The sequence below is a fragment of the Chiloscyllium punctatum genome, chromosome 4, assembly GCF_047496795.1.
Source record: "Chiloscyllium punctatum isolate Juve2018m chromosome 4, sChiPun1.3, whole genome shotgun sequence".
In the NCBI taxonomy this organism is placed as follows: Eukaryota; Metazoa; Chordata; class Chondrichthyes; order Orectolobiformes; family Hemiscylliidae; genus Chiloscyllium; species Chiloscyllium punctatum.
The window spans coordinates 31,646,109-31,662,788 of NC_092742.1; the positions used below are offsets into that span (position 1 = coordinate 31,646,109).

Below are 16,680 nucleotides of genomic sequence, written 5' to 3' on the forward strand. Positions count from 1 at the left end.
TGTGCTCCATAACCTCATCTTTAAAATGTGTTTTTCTATCTTGTTGAAATTGTTTTACTTGCTCGTTTCCACTTTTCAAGGTTGTTAAATTTTGAACAAGGGTGTCCCTCCCTGCTTTTTTTTTCATTATTTTCTCCCCTTTTTCTGCCACACCATCTAAGATGTTTTCACATCTCATTTTTGTACACCAATTTCAAAAAGACTGAAAATATTTATCAAGATGACACCAATTTAGGCAAGTAAAGAATAGAACTTATTTCACAAGAATACTTGTAGCTTCAATCTGAATATGAAACATGGCTGCCTTGGCCTCTAATATTCTCGCCACACAACGCTGGTGTCGTACTGGTTCCTACTCCACCCCATTACTTGGAGTGTAATCACCTTTACAAATTATAATTAGTTATCCCTTACAAAATCCCTTACTATAAAATGTATATTGGCTATCACAATGCAATTGTATAAATCGTTAATCCGTGTTTATCTGATCCATATTGACCCTTTTAAGAAACTGCGGTTTGGCCTCTTTGGAATATTGTGTTCAGGTTTGAATATGAGGCCAGCCTCCTCAGAATGCTAAAATGATTGACTAATTGAACAATGAAAAGTTTGTTATGTGGAAGGCTTGGTGAAACTGGGATTTTCAGAGCAGGTATTGTTTTAACAGAACGTTGGGCAAAACCATAACCATTTTTGCTTGATGTAACAAGAAACAGAAAACAACTTGTAATCAGACAACATTAATTTAAGTTGATTAGAAAAGAACCAGAGACAATATGGGGGATTTTTCTTACGCAGTTATTGTGATCTAGAGTGCACTGCTTGTAGTGACAGTGAAAAGCAATCATTACAGCAATAACTTTGAATCACAAAAAGCCAAGTTCAGGGTTATCTAAAAGGTTAGCATGCAGCTTCAGTTGGCAGTTAGGAAGGCCTCCATTTTGAGTTGGTGTGAAAACAAGAGCAGAGGTGTACTTCTGAGGCTGTATGAGACTTTGATCAAGCTGCATTTGGAATATTGTGAGCAGCTTTGGGCCTTGTATCTGGGGAAAGATATGCTGCAATTTGAGGAGCTCCAAAGAATGATCCCAGGAATAAATGGCTTATATAAGGAACGGTTGAAGACTCTGGATCTGTACTTCATGGAGTTTAGAAGAATAAGGAGGGATCTTTTTGAAGCTTAAAGAATACTGCGATAACTGTTTCGAGTTAATGTGAAGAATGGCCAAATGGCTTCCTGCGCTCACCACATTTTGTTTCTCTCAGGCAGTAATTCAAAATAATTTTGTGTATAACTTTTTGGGTAGCAGCACCTTTTATTAAGAAGGATAATATGCATTTCTGTTGTAATCAAAATAATATTTAAATTATATTTTTACAGGTTGTGAAGATATTGTGATGGAGAGCATCTCCTTGGACACCTTGATTTCTATTCTGAAATGGAGTTCACAGCCTTATGGTTCTAAATGGGTTTATCGCCAGGCACTTAACTTCCTATGTGAGGAGTTCACTTCTGTCATGGTCTCAGATGTGTTCTTTGAACTCGGCAAGGACCATTTGCCTTCTGTCCTTCAGTCAGACTATTTGCAGGTATTGGGTTTTTTACAGTAAAATATTCAGTAAATTTATAATTTGGAGATGCCGGTGTTGGACAGTGGTGTACAAAGTTAAAAATCTCAACACCAGGTTATAGTCCAACAGGTTTAATTGGAAGCACTAGCTTTCAAAGCACTGCTCCTTCATCAGGTGGTTGATGATGAAGGAGCAGAGCTCCGAAAATTAGTGCTTCCAAGTAAGTTTATAGTTTGACAAAGCTAGTTACCTAAATAGCTGAGAATGTGTTGCTGGAAAAGCACAGCAGGTCAGGCAGCATCCAAGGAGCAGGAGAATCGACGTTGTTACCTAAATATACAAGCTCAGATTTCTTAGTGAGTCCACTGTGCTTGACCACCTGTGATATGACAATCTTGAGTGAAAATGGTACTATTATAGGAAATGGAAAACTGGCTGCTTGTTTGTGCCAAACATTAAACTGAATTTTATTTTTTAGGTTGCTCTTCCTCATCGCGAACAAAATAATTCCCCTAAAATTAACTTAAAAGTCAGTTCAAAACATTTTCAGGAATGTTTGTTACTTAACAAGTGGGAGGTTGCCTTTAAATAGAGAAAATGTTAGACCTTGTTTAAACATTAACTGATAGAGTTGCTGTAAACTGATAAAGTATCGTCCTTTTGCAAAAATGGCAAATGCCATTTAGAATTTCCTTTCTGTTTAATTTAAATTTTCTTGGATTCTAAAGTAAAAGAATATTGAAATATTTGCTTGAATTTCAATTTATTCATTATGTAGCTTTCTGTAAACATAAAAGATTAGATTAGATTACTTCGTGTGGAAACAGGCCCTTCGGCCCAACAAGTCCACACCGACCCACCGAAGCACAACCCACCCATACCCTTGCATTTACCCCTTACCTAACACTACGGGCAATTTAACATGGCCAATTCACCTGACCTGCCCATCTTTGGACTGTGGGAGAAAACCAGAGCACCCAGAGGAAACCCTCGCAGACACAGGGAGAATGTGCAAACTCCACACAGACAGTTGCCTGAGTCAGGAATTGAACCCGGGTCTCTGGCGCTGTGAGGCAGCAATGCTAACCACTGTGCCACCGTGCCGCCCTAAGGAGTACTGTTTGCATAAAGCCCATCCCTAAAGCATGCAATGTAACTTCACACAGGCTGTATTCAATTATTGCTTTAAAGTGTGTTGCTGGAAAAGCGCAGCAGGTCAGGCAGCATCAAAGGAGAAGGAGAATCGATGTTTCGGACATAAGCCCATCAGGAATTATGCAACGTCGATTCTCCTACTTCTTTGCTGCCTAACCTGCTGCGCTTTTCCAGCAACACATTTTGAAGCTCTGATCCCCAGCATGTGCAGTCCTCACTTTCTCCTGTATTCAGTTATTGCAAGGGGTGAGAGATGACTGAAGCCTTTGTTCTGACTGCATTGAATGTGTCACTTGGCAGTAGAATTGCATAACATTTCAAAATAAAACATAAATCATTTTTAGTCATTAAAAGTCTGAGAAATGCTAAGTGTTCCATATATTAAAAAGATTTCAAATCAATTTGTCTATGTAATGACTTGATCCATGAGATTAATGCAAACTGCAAGTTAGGATAGTGATTTTATAGAAGGAAATTCATTTAATCTACAGCAAATCCAAGGAAGTTCTTCATTGCGCAACATACCACTGAAAGTGAGAATCAAATCTAAGTTTGATACTCCGTTTCTTGAGAAAGATAGCATTCTCATGCTTGACTAATCTTCTTGAATTTTTTGAGGATGTAACTCTGAAGTTGGACGAGGGAGATCCAGTAGATGTAGTATACCTGGACTTTCAGAAAACTTTTGATAAAAGTCTCACACAGGAGGTTAGTGAGTAAAATTAGGGCGCATGGAATTTGGGGCAAAGTACTAGATTGGATTGAAAATTGGTTGGCTGATAGGAAACAAAGGGTAGTGATAAACAGCTCCATTTCGGAATGGCAGGCAGTGACCAGTGGGGTACCGCAGGGATCCGTGCTGGGTCCGCAGCTTTTTACGATATATGTTAATGATATAGAAGATAGTATCAGCAATAACATTAGCAAATTTGCTGATGATACAAAACTGGGTGGCAGGGTGAAATGTGATGAGGATGTTAGGAGATTACAGGATGACCTGGGCACGTTAGGTGAGTGGGCAGATGCATGGCAGATGCAGTTTAATGTGGATAAATGTATGGTTATCCACTTTGGTGGCAAGAACAGGAAGGCAGATTACTACCAATTTAGGTAAAGGGACAGTACAGAGAGATCTGGGTGTTCTTGTACACCAGTCAATGAAGGCAAGCATGCAGGTACAGCAGGTAGTGAAGAAGGCTAATAGCATGCTGGCCTTCATAACAAGAGGGATTGAGTATAGAAGCAAAGAGGTGCTTCTGCAGCTGTACAGGGCCCTGGTGAGACCACACCTGGAGTACTGTGTACATTCTGGTCTCCAATTTTGAGGAAAGACATTCTGGCTATTGAGGGAGTGCAGCGTAGGTTCACTAGGTCAATTCCTGGAATGGCAGGATTACCTTACGCTGAAAGACTGAAGCGACTGGGCTTGTATACCCTTGAGTTTAGAAGACTGAGAGGGGATCTGATTGAGACACATAAGATTATTAAAGGATTGGACACTCTGGTAGCAGGAAACATGTTTCAGCTGATGGGTGAGTACCGAACCAGAGGACACAGCTTAAAAATACAGGGTAGACCATTTAGAACAGAGATGAGGAGAAACTTCTTCACCCAGAGAGTGGTGGCTATGTGGAATGCTCTGCCCCAGAGGGCAGTGGAGGCTCAGTCTCTGGATTCATTTAAGAAAGAGTTGGATAGAGTTCTCAAAGGTAGTGGAATCAAGGGTTATGGAGATAAGGCAGGAAGAGGATACTGATTAGGAATGATCAGCCATGATCATATTGAATGGCGGTGCAGGCTCGAAGGGCTGAATGGCCTACTCCTGCACCTATTGTCTCTTGCCTGAGTTGTACTGGTTCAGAATTGCAGTTTAACCTATTCCTGATCTATTTCTTATTCCTCTTTTTATCCTTCCTTTTTTTTATTTAAAATAAAACTTCCTTTAGAGAGCCCTTCAGTGTTGTTACAGGACTTTGGTGTATTTTGTTCCTTCATTATGAAAATGACACATTATTTAAGATTCTATTAAAATATTAATCTTGACAATCAGAATGTACGGATATAAGTTTCAATATCAGACATTTAACTAAGTGCCTCTGCCACTTCCACACTTTCCCCGAACTCAGTGAAAGCTCTTCTGTAATAATCACCCACCCATCATTATGCCAGCTTTGAACTTGTATCTTTGAGTTTCTTTTCTACCTCCACTCATGTTCATCTTGTCCATGAGCCCATGTCCTGCTTTGAGTCTTATTCCCACTAAATCACTACCTAACCTTTGTTCCTGACTTGCATATTAACTGGTATTATTGACAGGTTTGTTTGCTCAAGTTATAGCCCTATCTCCTACAAATCTCTTGTTGTCAATGCTCTCTATTATCAACCAATCTTCAAACTCCTTTTTCTTAAGTCCTTGAACCTGGATGGTTAGCTCAGTTGGCTGGATGGCTGGTTTGTGATACAAAGTGATGCCACCTGATTAGGTTCAAATCCCATACTTGCTGAGATTACCATGACAGAATTGCTTTTCCAACCTCTCTCCTTTTGTAAGGCATGGTGACCCTTAGGTTAAACCATCACCAGTCATCTCTCTGTAATGAGAAAGCAGACCTATGACCTGGTAAGACTTGGTGCCTTTATTAGTGATATTATGACACTAGTGGTTTCATGACACCATTATTGGTACTAGATTTATGTCCATGTAGATTAATTGATCAGATTCCCCCAGCTCCCATGGTTGGGTTTGAACCAGTGTTCCAGAGCATTAAGCTGAATCTTTGGATTTCTAGTCCAGTGATATCACTGTTAAGACACGGCCTTTCTCTTCCAGTTAAGTAGCACATGGATTTTTTTATCGTTGTTCCCAAATCCCTCTATTGTCCCTCAGAAAACCGTACTGAATTTTCCTCATTACCTTGAGTTTTTCTATGAAGTTATGCCTAGTCATAATTGATTCAAACACTTTCCCACAACACACCCTGAAGAACATTTTGTTTGCTATTTTTCAGCCTGAATCTAGTGCGTTTTGAAAAATTAACACCAGTGCATCTACTACTTCATTAACCATCTCGAGACCCCTAGGATGAAGTTCACCAAGACCTGGGGATATCTCGACTGTTGCCTCCATCAGTTTGCTCAGTACTGTCTCCCTGATTTCACCAGGCTCCTCCCTTTTATTTCCTGATTTATTGCATAATTTTTTTTCTTTGCCTCCTCTTTACTGAAGACAGATGAAAAATAAATTATTCATTTCATCTGCTGTTTCTTTGCTGTCCACTGTTAACTCCCCATTCTCATACTGTGGAAGACTAACACATTTTTTTAAACAAGATACCCATAGGAACTCTTCCAGTCTGTTTTTACATTTATTCCAAGTAATGACTTAGTGCTAAGTCATCCTTCTGATTAATTAAGAATGTTGATTGCTGATTATGCTATGAATGCATCGAAAGTATATACAATTTTTAATGGGTTTCTAATTGATATATTGGAGATCAACATTTATGAAAGATTTTTTGGCGTAACTTCAAGCTTCAAATTAAACTTTATAGTTTTGCCTATTGCCATTTTTATGGGGGTACTAAAGTGTTATCAATGATTTAGGTATAAGCAGTTGCCAAATGTGCGTTCTATCAAAGCAATTCATGGTAATAATTACGTCCTGAACATCTTGTATCCTGTCACTTTCTCTTCACATGATTCTAGATATTTTGTAAGAAAATTAAGAAATTAACAATACTTGCATTTTATTTAAGGCTAGTGAACAAGACATCCTAAAATACATAAGTAAGTGGGGAGAGCACCAACTCATGAAACAAATGGCAGAAAGAGGTGAGAATTTGTTTATAAATTTTAAATCATCTTTTGAATCTCTGGTTAACCAGAATATGCAAGTAGAGTTGTAGAAATCATTGTGCAAAACCAGGAACTTTTAAAGACAAATACAAAATAAAAACTTTCTTGACACTCAATTACTCCAAAGCATCCATACTTGTTTTAAGATGGTATTATTACTGAAGTAAATTTTATTCAGTGTCCCATTTTTAAATTTCCTTAATTTATGTATGTTATTTACACAAGTAAAACTGATCTAGATTAAATTCAAATGAACTTGTTTTCTCTAGATTTAAATTTGAGTGTTGTTTGAATTGAAACTATACCACCCTGGATGATTTTTAAAACAAAAAACATGGTTCAGAATATGGTTTAAAGGAGTATGTATTCTTAGATTTAAATGCATAAGTTTCAGTTCTGTAATGTGTCTTTGGAAGAAGTAAACTGCAAGGTTATTTTAAAATAGAAATAAATAATGTTATGCATGGTGTTGCATTTGTTACATATAAACTTGGCATTATAATTCTAGGATTATGCTTTCAACAAATTGAATTCTTAAATACATAAGATATGGAAGAATTGGAGATTTTTATTTAAAAATATACTAATAATGAAAGTTATAGGTTGGGTGAGTCTTTGTTTCAATTTAGTCCTTATTTTGAAAACTAATCACACTTAAAGGAGTTTGAAGCATGAAGGAAGTCCATTAACATACTGTTGCAGTAATGTTTTGTTTGGATTGAGATCAATGTACCTGAAATCTCTTGTTAATTTGAAATTGACCCAGTTCCCTTTCAGTACTTGAATGAACTAAACTTTATGCACCATTAGTTTCTGGTCTGTTGTGCAAGGTAACCGCAAGTGTGCAGAGGTAATTCCTTAGTTAAATTTTGTTGTGTAATCAGTTTCTCTAGTCCTAGCCTTGCATAAAATGCCTGTCTCCAAATTTTCTATCACGTCCCTTCACCTAAAGGCTTGAGTTAAATGTTTTTCTACACTATTTCATCTTCAGCGAATCTTCCTTCGTACAGAACTTTCAACCTCTTGTGGTAACTTTAAGTGCAGTGGTTAAGGATTATGAATTGGGATGGACTAATGAATTTGCTCACATAGCATTTAGTTAATGACTGGTGTGCATCTTAAATAAATAATATTCAACTTATTCAAAAAGGGCTAGTTTTAACAATGAACAAAATCTAAATAAACTTGACCCATCCAAACAAGTCTAGAGCACCAAGTCTGTTTTTGCAATACTGCTGTATTCCTATGACCTATGTTAGCTCCTGGTTTGATGATGTCTTGATTTTCCAATTCTTTGATTTTTTTTTGTTCAAATCATGTTATAACGTCATCTCCAATCTCTGTAAACCCCTTCAAATCTGTCTAAAACTCTGTGCTCCAACTCTAGCCTCTTGCACATTCTCTTTCTTTCTTGATCATCTGACCTAATATCTCTGTAGCTGAGTGTCAAATATTGCTTGGCATTGCTGTTAATTGTCCTGGGGTGTTTTTACCATATTCAAGATGCTTTATAAATGCAATTTATTGATATTTATGTTTTCTTTTGTTTTCCATTCTTTGGAATGAAAAATTGTGATGATTGCTCTTAATGTTCTGTTTTTGGTTTAGAGCCAAACGTGCTGAGTGGAACTGCACACAGTGTAAACAAGAGAGGTGTAAAGCGACGTGATCTTGACCCAGAGGAACTGAAAGAGATCTTGTCCCCACTGCTGTCTCACATTCGCATAGATCATATTCTGCCCCAGAACAGCGAAGTTCTTAATGATGCTGTGGGTTTTACAGTTTGTTTATTTTTGAAAGAAAACTATTTTGTTTGACTTCAGAAGGTTGCTCTGTCCCTTAATTATGTAGCTCATTTTATGATCCATCTAATTCTTGGATTCAACATGTGAGAGATTAAGAAAGCCTCTTTCCCAGTACCCTTATCTGTGGTTCATGGTCACAGCCTGCTATGACATAGATGTGGGTCAGTGGCCATTTGTAGGACTCTGTACTTCAGTTATATGCTTCTTCATGTTTCTCTTACTGTTGTGTTCTCATGCTTTGCTTCACAATATTACTGTTTGCCAATACTAAACTGATTAATGGCAGCTGGGCTATAAATGGGGAATGAATCTGTTTTTGGTTAGAGCTGTTGTAATCAATAAATAGCAGTTGTGTAAATTATGGTGATTAGTGCCAAGGCCATATGACTTTTAATCTGGCTGGGGGAAATTTTGGGTATTTTTGCATCACTCTATGAAATAGAGCTATACTTGCTATACATTCTAAGCACTGTAGATGCAAGAGGACAAATAATCACATATCACGTTCCATTTGGTGGGGTTTATATAGCAAAATCAGGAGTTGTATATCAATTGAAATGCTGATGCCATTGCAATACCATTTTTGCTCTTTAGATAAAGAGAGGACTGATTAGCACGCCACCATCAGATATGCTGCCAACAGCAGAAAGCGGAAAATCTCATGCTTGGATACGTCAGAAGAATGCTGGGATATATGTGAAACCTCGTTTATTTGCACCATATGTGGAGGAGGCAAAGGTATAGTTTATTTTTTTAAATAAATGTAAATCATATTCCAAAACGGAAAGCTGTCCATTAAACATAATGTACTTTACAATTTAATATCTCCAATATGAACTAAAATAGATAAATGTAAACTATTTTCTGTTTTATTCCTTGTATTTAAATGAGGTATTGTAATCTCTTCATAATCATAGGCTGTAGTAAATTTAGAATACCCTCCACAAGGAGTGCAATAACTTGCTTGGTCTTTGACTTTTATAGCTCCCATTTGGCACTGTGCCATATGTTCTGTCTGTCAATTGGATGATGTTTCGCAGTTAGTCTTGCTGGGTCCTGTGTTTTGTACAAGACAGTTTATTAGATTAAGTGTTTGTGAGATCCGGCAGGGGTACAGTAATGTGTCCTGAGTGAGCTTGGAACATGTATTGTCTTAACAATTGAAATAACACACATTTTAGGTTTGAAATTAAATTTTAACAGAGCAGTTTAGTTTTTAATTTTGATTACATTAATTTTCATTGTAAACTTCTGATTTATAATACTGACATTTTCATTTATCTCACTCTTTAAAAATGAGAACTCCTAAATAAGTGGCTGTAAAAATAAGTATGCAACTCGGTAAAGAATTGGGCCTATATTTGAATAAAATGTTATTGCATTCTAAGCATTTACGTGGGAACCTCGTTTATGAGAACAAGATGGGTGGACGCTATTTCATTCGGATAATTGATTATTCGGTTAATCGAATCGGTGCCTTTCTTCTGGGGCTCTGAGTTTTCTATTAAGTCTGCTCCCCGTTCAGGAGACTAGCAGCAGCATGGTGTGCATGAGTCCCCGCCCCCAACATCGCCCACTGCCTGCCCCGCAAACCCCATCCAACACAGTTCCCCGCCTGCCCTCCAACACTGCCCCCCAACAGTGCAACCCTGTCCGCCTCCACATCCACCCCCCTCTCCAGGGCAGCCGGACTGGACACCAACAACAAGACTGTTGCTGCTGCTACTGCCTTTTGGGGGGTGAGTCTTCAAGTAGCACGCGCACAACTTCTTACTGTAACTTTTAAGGTATACGCCTGTGTAGAACTCCAGGGAAAGTGTGCGAAGAGAGAAAGAGAGGGTGGGAGGTCAGTCATTTAGAGACAGAGTCTGCGCTCCCATCAGTCCAGGACTGTTCTTGGCAGCACTTTTAATCACTAAACAAAAGACGCGATCAGTGTTGGACACACCTCTTTGATGTAATGGTTCTGTCGGGACCTCAAGATCTCCTTTGGATAATCCGATTTTTGGATAATTGGTATTCTGATAAATGAGGTTCCCTGTAATTACAATCTCTTTCAGTTTGGCATAAATGTCAATTAATACTTTGATATTCTGTTTCCTTTATCAGATTTGAATTCTTAGATTCCATCTTGTCAGTTACAGATTTTCTGGATATACTTTTGTGCAGTTCAGTTGACTCCATCTGTCTACAGTTTGTTTACCTTCGTTCATTGATATTAATTTGGACACATTAAGCTGTTTGTCTCTAACTGTTATTGTACACAGTTTTATTTTGTCTGATCAGTAACATTTTCTCTGACTATAGTGGGTCATTTTAATTTTGCAGAATAAAGATATAAGTAAGACAGTTACCCTATGTAGAATGTTACCTTTCAGAAATATGCTTGTATAAATACTTAAGGTATGTGCTGCACTTTATTTTAGTTAGTCATGCAGCTTGGAAACAGACCCTTCGGTCTAATCATGTTTCCAAACTAAAGCAGTCCCAGTTGACTGTGTTTATCTTATATAATTACAAATTTTTCCTATCCATGAACTTATCCATGTGCCTTTTAAATGTTGTAACCATACTAGCATCCACCACTTCCTATGGCAGTTCATTCCACACACTGTGAAAAAGTTGCCTGTTGTCCTTTTTCAAGTTTTTCTCCTCTCACCTTAAAAATATGGTCCCTAGTTTTGAACTCACTTGCCCTAGGGAAAAGACCCTTGTTATTCACCTTATCTACATCCCTCATGATTTTTTAAACCTCTATTAGGTCACCCCTCAACCTTCCTAGTTCCAGTGGAAAAAGTCCCAGCTTATTTATATAACTCAAATCTTCCATTCCTGGCAACACTTTGGTAATTTTTTTTAACCCTCTCCAATTTAATAATATCCTTCCTATAGCAGGGCGACCAGACTGTGTGTACACAGAAGAGGCCTCACCAACATCCTGTATAACCTCAACATGATATCCCAACTACTATAATCAAAGGTCTGAGCAATAAAGGCAAACTTGCTAAACTGCTCCTTAACCACACTGACACACATTTTGAAGAATTATGTACCTGAACCTCTAGATCTCTGTGTTCTACAACTTTAGATACATTAGAGACATTGAAGCGACTCTTGGATAGGCACAGAGAAGGTAGCACAATGAAGGGTATGTAGGTTAGTCCGATCTTTGAGTAGGATAAAAGGTCAGCAAAACATTGAGGGCTGAAGGGCAGGTACTGTGCTGTACTCTTCTTTGTTCTCTCTTACTCAGGGCCCTACCATTAATTTAATAATGTTTGTTTTACTAAAATGCAATATCTCGCATTTATTCAAATTAAACTCCATCTGCCACTCCTCAGCTCATTGACCCAATTGATCAAAATCTTTTTATAATCTTAGATAACCTTCACTGTCCAGTGTACCACTAATTTTGGTGATATCTGTAAACCTATTACCCATGGCTCCTCAATTCTCATCCACATCATTTATATAAATGACAAACAAAAGTGGATCCAGTACCAATCCCTTGTGGAACATCACTGATCACTGGCATCCCAATCCTCCTCCAGCACTCTGTTTTCTAGCATCAAGCCAATATTGTATCCAATTGGCCAGCTCACACTGAATTCCATGTGATCCAACTTTACTAATTAGGCAACCATGTGGAACTTTGTTTATTGCAAAGTTTGTGAAGGTTTGTAGCTCAGGTTGAGGTTTAGGTTGTAGCTTTGCTTGCTGAGCAAACCTACAGCTCAGTGAGCAAAGCTACATCCTAATCTTTGTTTATGTGGACTTTAGTAACATCGTTACCAAATCAAAAAACTCAATCAAGTTTGTGAGACACCGATTTCCCTTTGTGCAAAGCCATGCTGACTATACTTAATCAGTCCTTCCCTCTCCAAATGCATGTAAGTCCTATTTTTCAGAATTGCCTCTAACAACATACCACCACAGTTTGTGTATGCCTGGTAGCATTTGTAATGAAGTGAAGGTTCTGACAAGTGTAATTCATTGATTTAATACTAGCTGCTTTCTTTAAATATTGACACTAATACATAGTCAATATGTATTAACTTATCCTTGATGTTCAATGTGTAATGCAATGGATTTTGAAGAAAGTAATTTGAATAATTTAAGTCCTAATAGACAATTCTAAGGGATTGCATCAGTTTATCATGAGAGCTGTGGAAGTTGAGTCATTGAATATATTCAGGGCTGAGCTGATCAGATTTTCAATTTACAAGGTAATCTATGGATATGGGAGAGCAGCTGGGAAACTGGTGTTAAGTCTGCTGTCAATTCAGCTGCAGCCTTTTGAATGGCAGAGACATATTTAGTGGGCTGAATGGTCTAGCACTGCTATTTAGATTAGATTAGATTACTTACAGTGTGGATTTGGCCCAACAAGTCCACACCAACCCTCCAAAGAGCAACCCACCCAAACCCATTCCCCTACATTTACCCTTCACCTAACACTATGAGCAATTTTTAGCATGGCCAATTCACCTAACCTGCACATTTGGACTGTGGGTGGAAACCAGAGCACCTGCAGGAAACCCACGCAGACACTGGGAGAAATGTGCAAACTCCACACAGACAGTTGCCTTGAGGTGTGAATTGAACCCAGGTCTCTGGCGCTGTGAGGCAGCAGTGCTAACTACTGTGCCATTGTGCCGTCCCATTCTTACAATCTTACCTGAAAACAACAAATGCTGGAGGTCACAGCGGGTTAGACAATATCCATGGAGAGAGAGCAAGCTAAAATTTTGAATCTAGATGACTTTTCATCTAGATTCGAAATGTTAGCTTGCTCACTCTCCTTGGATGCTATCTGACCCGCTGTGATCTCCAGTATTTGTTTTCAGTGCAGATTCCAGCATTTGCTGTAATTTGCTCCTCCTATTCGATTCTAAATTGCTGTGACTTGTAATGGTTGCATGAACATTTGTGTTGCAAATTTTTCACATGCTATCAATTTGTTCTAACAACAAGCAAAACTGAGGGCATAAGCAATACTTCAATTCAGATAGGAAATTTAAATAGTTCCCTGTTTGCTTTTCTGGCAGTGTTGGTAAAAACTGCCTGTTCCCCTCAAATAAGTGGTTTGTGGCAGGAGGGGCTTGGATTTTGATAGACAGTAAAATGTTGCTCATTGTCTCAGCAGCTTTTAGTGTTAAATTGATTAACTTCATAATGAAGTATTAAGATTAGTCCTGCTTTTCAGCAAAGCTATTAATTATAAGCTTGTCTAAAAACAAATGAATTGCCCACTCTTGCATTAAATTACCAAACTAGAACATATAATCGAAAGATGGCAAAACTTGCAACACATCACCACTTCCACTTCTTGCAAAGTTGCTAAACTTGTACATTTTTTTAAAAAAAGGTTAATAGACAATTATTGATCACGTGATGGATTGTTACATGAAATTTTGTTCTCAGGCTGTTTTGGATGAAATGATGGTAGAGCAGACTGACCTTGTGCGGCTACGCATGGTTCGCATGTCGAATGTACCAGATACCCTGTACATGGTGAACAGTGCAGTACCACAGTGTTGTCATTTAATCAGTCACCAGCCGATAGGTACATCATCCAATCCTCCTACGATCATTGCCAATGAAATACCTGGTGAGTGGTGCATGTTTTGACTTAATGTTGACTTTCATGGCAGTAATTGGTTTCCCCTCTTTCTCTTAACACCACCCTCCCCCTCTCCAACCAATCCCAACCCCCTTGAAATAACCTGTACACTTTCACAACAGTTGAGAAATCTGGAATATTTATAATCAGTTGGCCTCTGCATAAGATTACATATATTTTCATTTTTATGTAGGTTTGCTTGCTGAGCAAGAAAGTTCGTTTTCAGAAGTTTCATTACCATACTAGGTAACACTATCAGTGAGCCTCCGGATGAAACACTGGTGACATGGCCCACTTTGTTTGTGTTTAGGTTTCCTTGGGTTGGTGATGTCACTTCCTGTGGTGATGCCATTTCCTGGTATCCACTGGTATCCGAACATGTAGATGAGGAAGGACACCACTTCAACTGGGACAACGCATCCATCCTAGGACAAGCCGAACAGACATGCTTGAGAATTCCTAGAAGCATGGCATTCCGACCAGAACTCTATCAACAAACATATTGACTTGGATTCCATTTACCACCCCCTGAGAAAAAGAACAGGAAATAACATCACCACAGGAAATGATGTCACCAACCCAAACACAAATAGAAAGCAGGCCATGCTACCAGTGCTTCATCAGGAAGCTCACTGATGATGTTACCTAGTCTGGTGGTGAAACGTCTGAAAACTAACCTTCCAGCGAGCAAACCTCAACCTGAGCTACAAATCTTAAAACTCGCTAATATTTTCATTTTCTAATTTCATCTTCGTGCCATTTATGACACAACCAATCAGCATCCAGTTTTCATGTTATATAAATTGGTGTCCCTTTCTCAAATTTGTTTCTTGTTCCTAGTCCTGATGAATGAAAACTGAAAAGCTTTAACTTTGTATCCAGTTTTGACAATGTTTAAGTTTTAGTTTCATTTTAATAAAGAGCATTTTCAGATACTCGCCTCCAGCATAATTCAGGAATGCACTGAAGGTAAAATCTTTAGGTTGCATTGGCCCATTGGATTATATGTGTTGTACATCTGTTTGTTTGTACCCCTGGAAGACTGTTATTATACAATTTGAAAAAAAAGCTTTCTTAAATAATACACATTTCTAAGTTTGAAATTTAGTTTTATGGAAGTGACTCAAGTAAACTGGCTTTTTTTCTTGGGTTTTTCTTTTGACTCTATAACAATTCAATGTGCATATCCAGTTTGGATCACAAGGTTTCATGAAAATTCTACTGTCTGTGGATTTAAAGAAATGAGAGACAACTCTGAGTAAGAGAGAAGCTGATACCATTAAATTAATAAAGGTATCTATGTCAGACCCAAATCTATAAGAGTTGTATAGCCTCCCAACATCTTCCGTACTGTGGTTGATATGTAAATGGTAACCATTTGGGTGAGGCATTGCTGTAGAATTTGGGGGCAGAGTACATCTTGACATTTTAAGAAAGTTTGTTACCCATGCTTCTGTTCCTGTATGGAATGTCTATAAACACAGAAATTGTTTCAAAGTATTTAATAAATGAATAAATATTACTTTACAGTCCCTCCATTGAATATGGTAAAAGATATGATCAGACGTCTACAGGAACTTAGACACACTGATCAGGTCCAGCGTGCATATGCATTGAATTGTGGAGAAGGAGCAACTGTTAGCTACGAAATTCAGATTCGTGTGTTGAGGGAATTTAACCTCCCCGATGCTGCTGTTGAGCTGCTTCAGGTATGTGAAATGTTACTGGCCCTAGAAATGTAATTGATAAGTGCAGATTAAAACTGATTTAAGATTCTACTTTATATTTCACAAGCTACAAATGAGCTTTCAGAAAACTATTAAGCAATGTCTTGCATAGTTTGTTTTGACCAAAGCAGTTTGCTGCAATATATCTAGCTAGGCAAGATTTACTAAACTGTTTAGGCTGCACTTAAAATTATTAATCTGCAGCGTAGAGATTTTTCTGTTAATACTCCCTACAGCTTTTTTTAATATAAGCAGTAGATGTTTGTATAGTATTCTACATAGATCTTTTAATAAATATAGGTATGGAAGGAAAGCTCTGATAATGAATTATGTTTACTTCCCATAGAATCCTCATAAATTTTTTCCTCATGAACGATTTGGTGATGAGAGTCCACTGCTGGGTCTTCGGCAGCACAACCATTGTAGAATAAACAGCTCATCAGCTGCAGAATATGGTGATATTGAACCCTGTGCAGCATTCCATCCAACGTTACCACCACCTCCGCCACCATATCACCCTCCTGCTCCCCCAGTTCATGAAAAGCACAAAGTAGACTGGAGGCAGAGACTGCCAGGCCAGTTGTCATCTCGCTCCTTGTCATACCCTTGTAACCGTTCTCTGCTATACCCTATGCTAGCTTCGAGGCCTGTTTATCCATCTGGTGGTAAAGGAATGCCTCTTGATTGCACCAATTCTTCTGGATTGGTTCGGATAGCACCAGAGCCGACGGTAAGTTCTGACTTCCAAATGTTAGATCAGTAACAAAATATGTAAGAGTTTATGCCTTTCCTTACAATTTTTGGCCTAAGTCTTCGAATGCTGGGGTATTAATATATTTCTAATGAGAGTTTATTTTAATCTGAGTTATTGACGAACAGCCAATGACCTCAGTGCTTTTCTTTTCCTCCTTGAGACTTCCGTAGCAGATAGTTAATTGATGCT

General features: G+C 38.2%; 1 protein-coding gene across 7 annotated transcripts in view; it reads left to right on the forward strand.

The window, feature by feature from the left end:
• The window catches only part of btbd7 (BTB (POZ) domain containing 7), a 48,276-nt gene that overhangs the window by 27,076 nt on the left and 4,520 nt on the right, over positions 1–16,680 (forward strand). For 6 of the 7 annotated variants that reach the window (XM_072568304.1, XM_072568303.1, XM_072568306.1 and 3 more), the window contains 7 exons: positions 1,382–1,590; positions 6,483–6,558; positions 8,191–8,351; positions 8,982–9,125; positions 13,812–13,998; positions 15,541–15,719; positions 16,084–16,467. In XM_072568304.1, coding sequence (XP_072424405.1) covers positions 1,382–1,590; positions 6,483–6,558; positions 8,191–8,351; positions 8,982–9,125; positions 13,812–13,998; positions 15,541–15,719; positions 16,084–16,467 — 1,340 coding nt within the window. Of the gene's footprint in view, positions 1–1,381; positions 1,591–6,482; positions 6,559–8,190; positions 8,352–8,981; positions 9,126–13,811; positions 13,999–15,540; positions 15,720–16,083; positions 16,468–16,680 lie in introns of those variants that run through there. The other variant, XM_072568311.1, reaches the window with a different exon arrangement.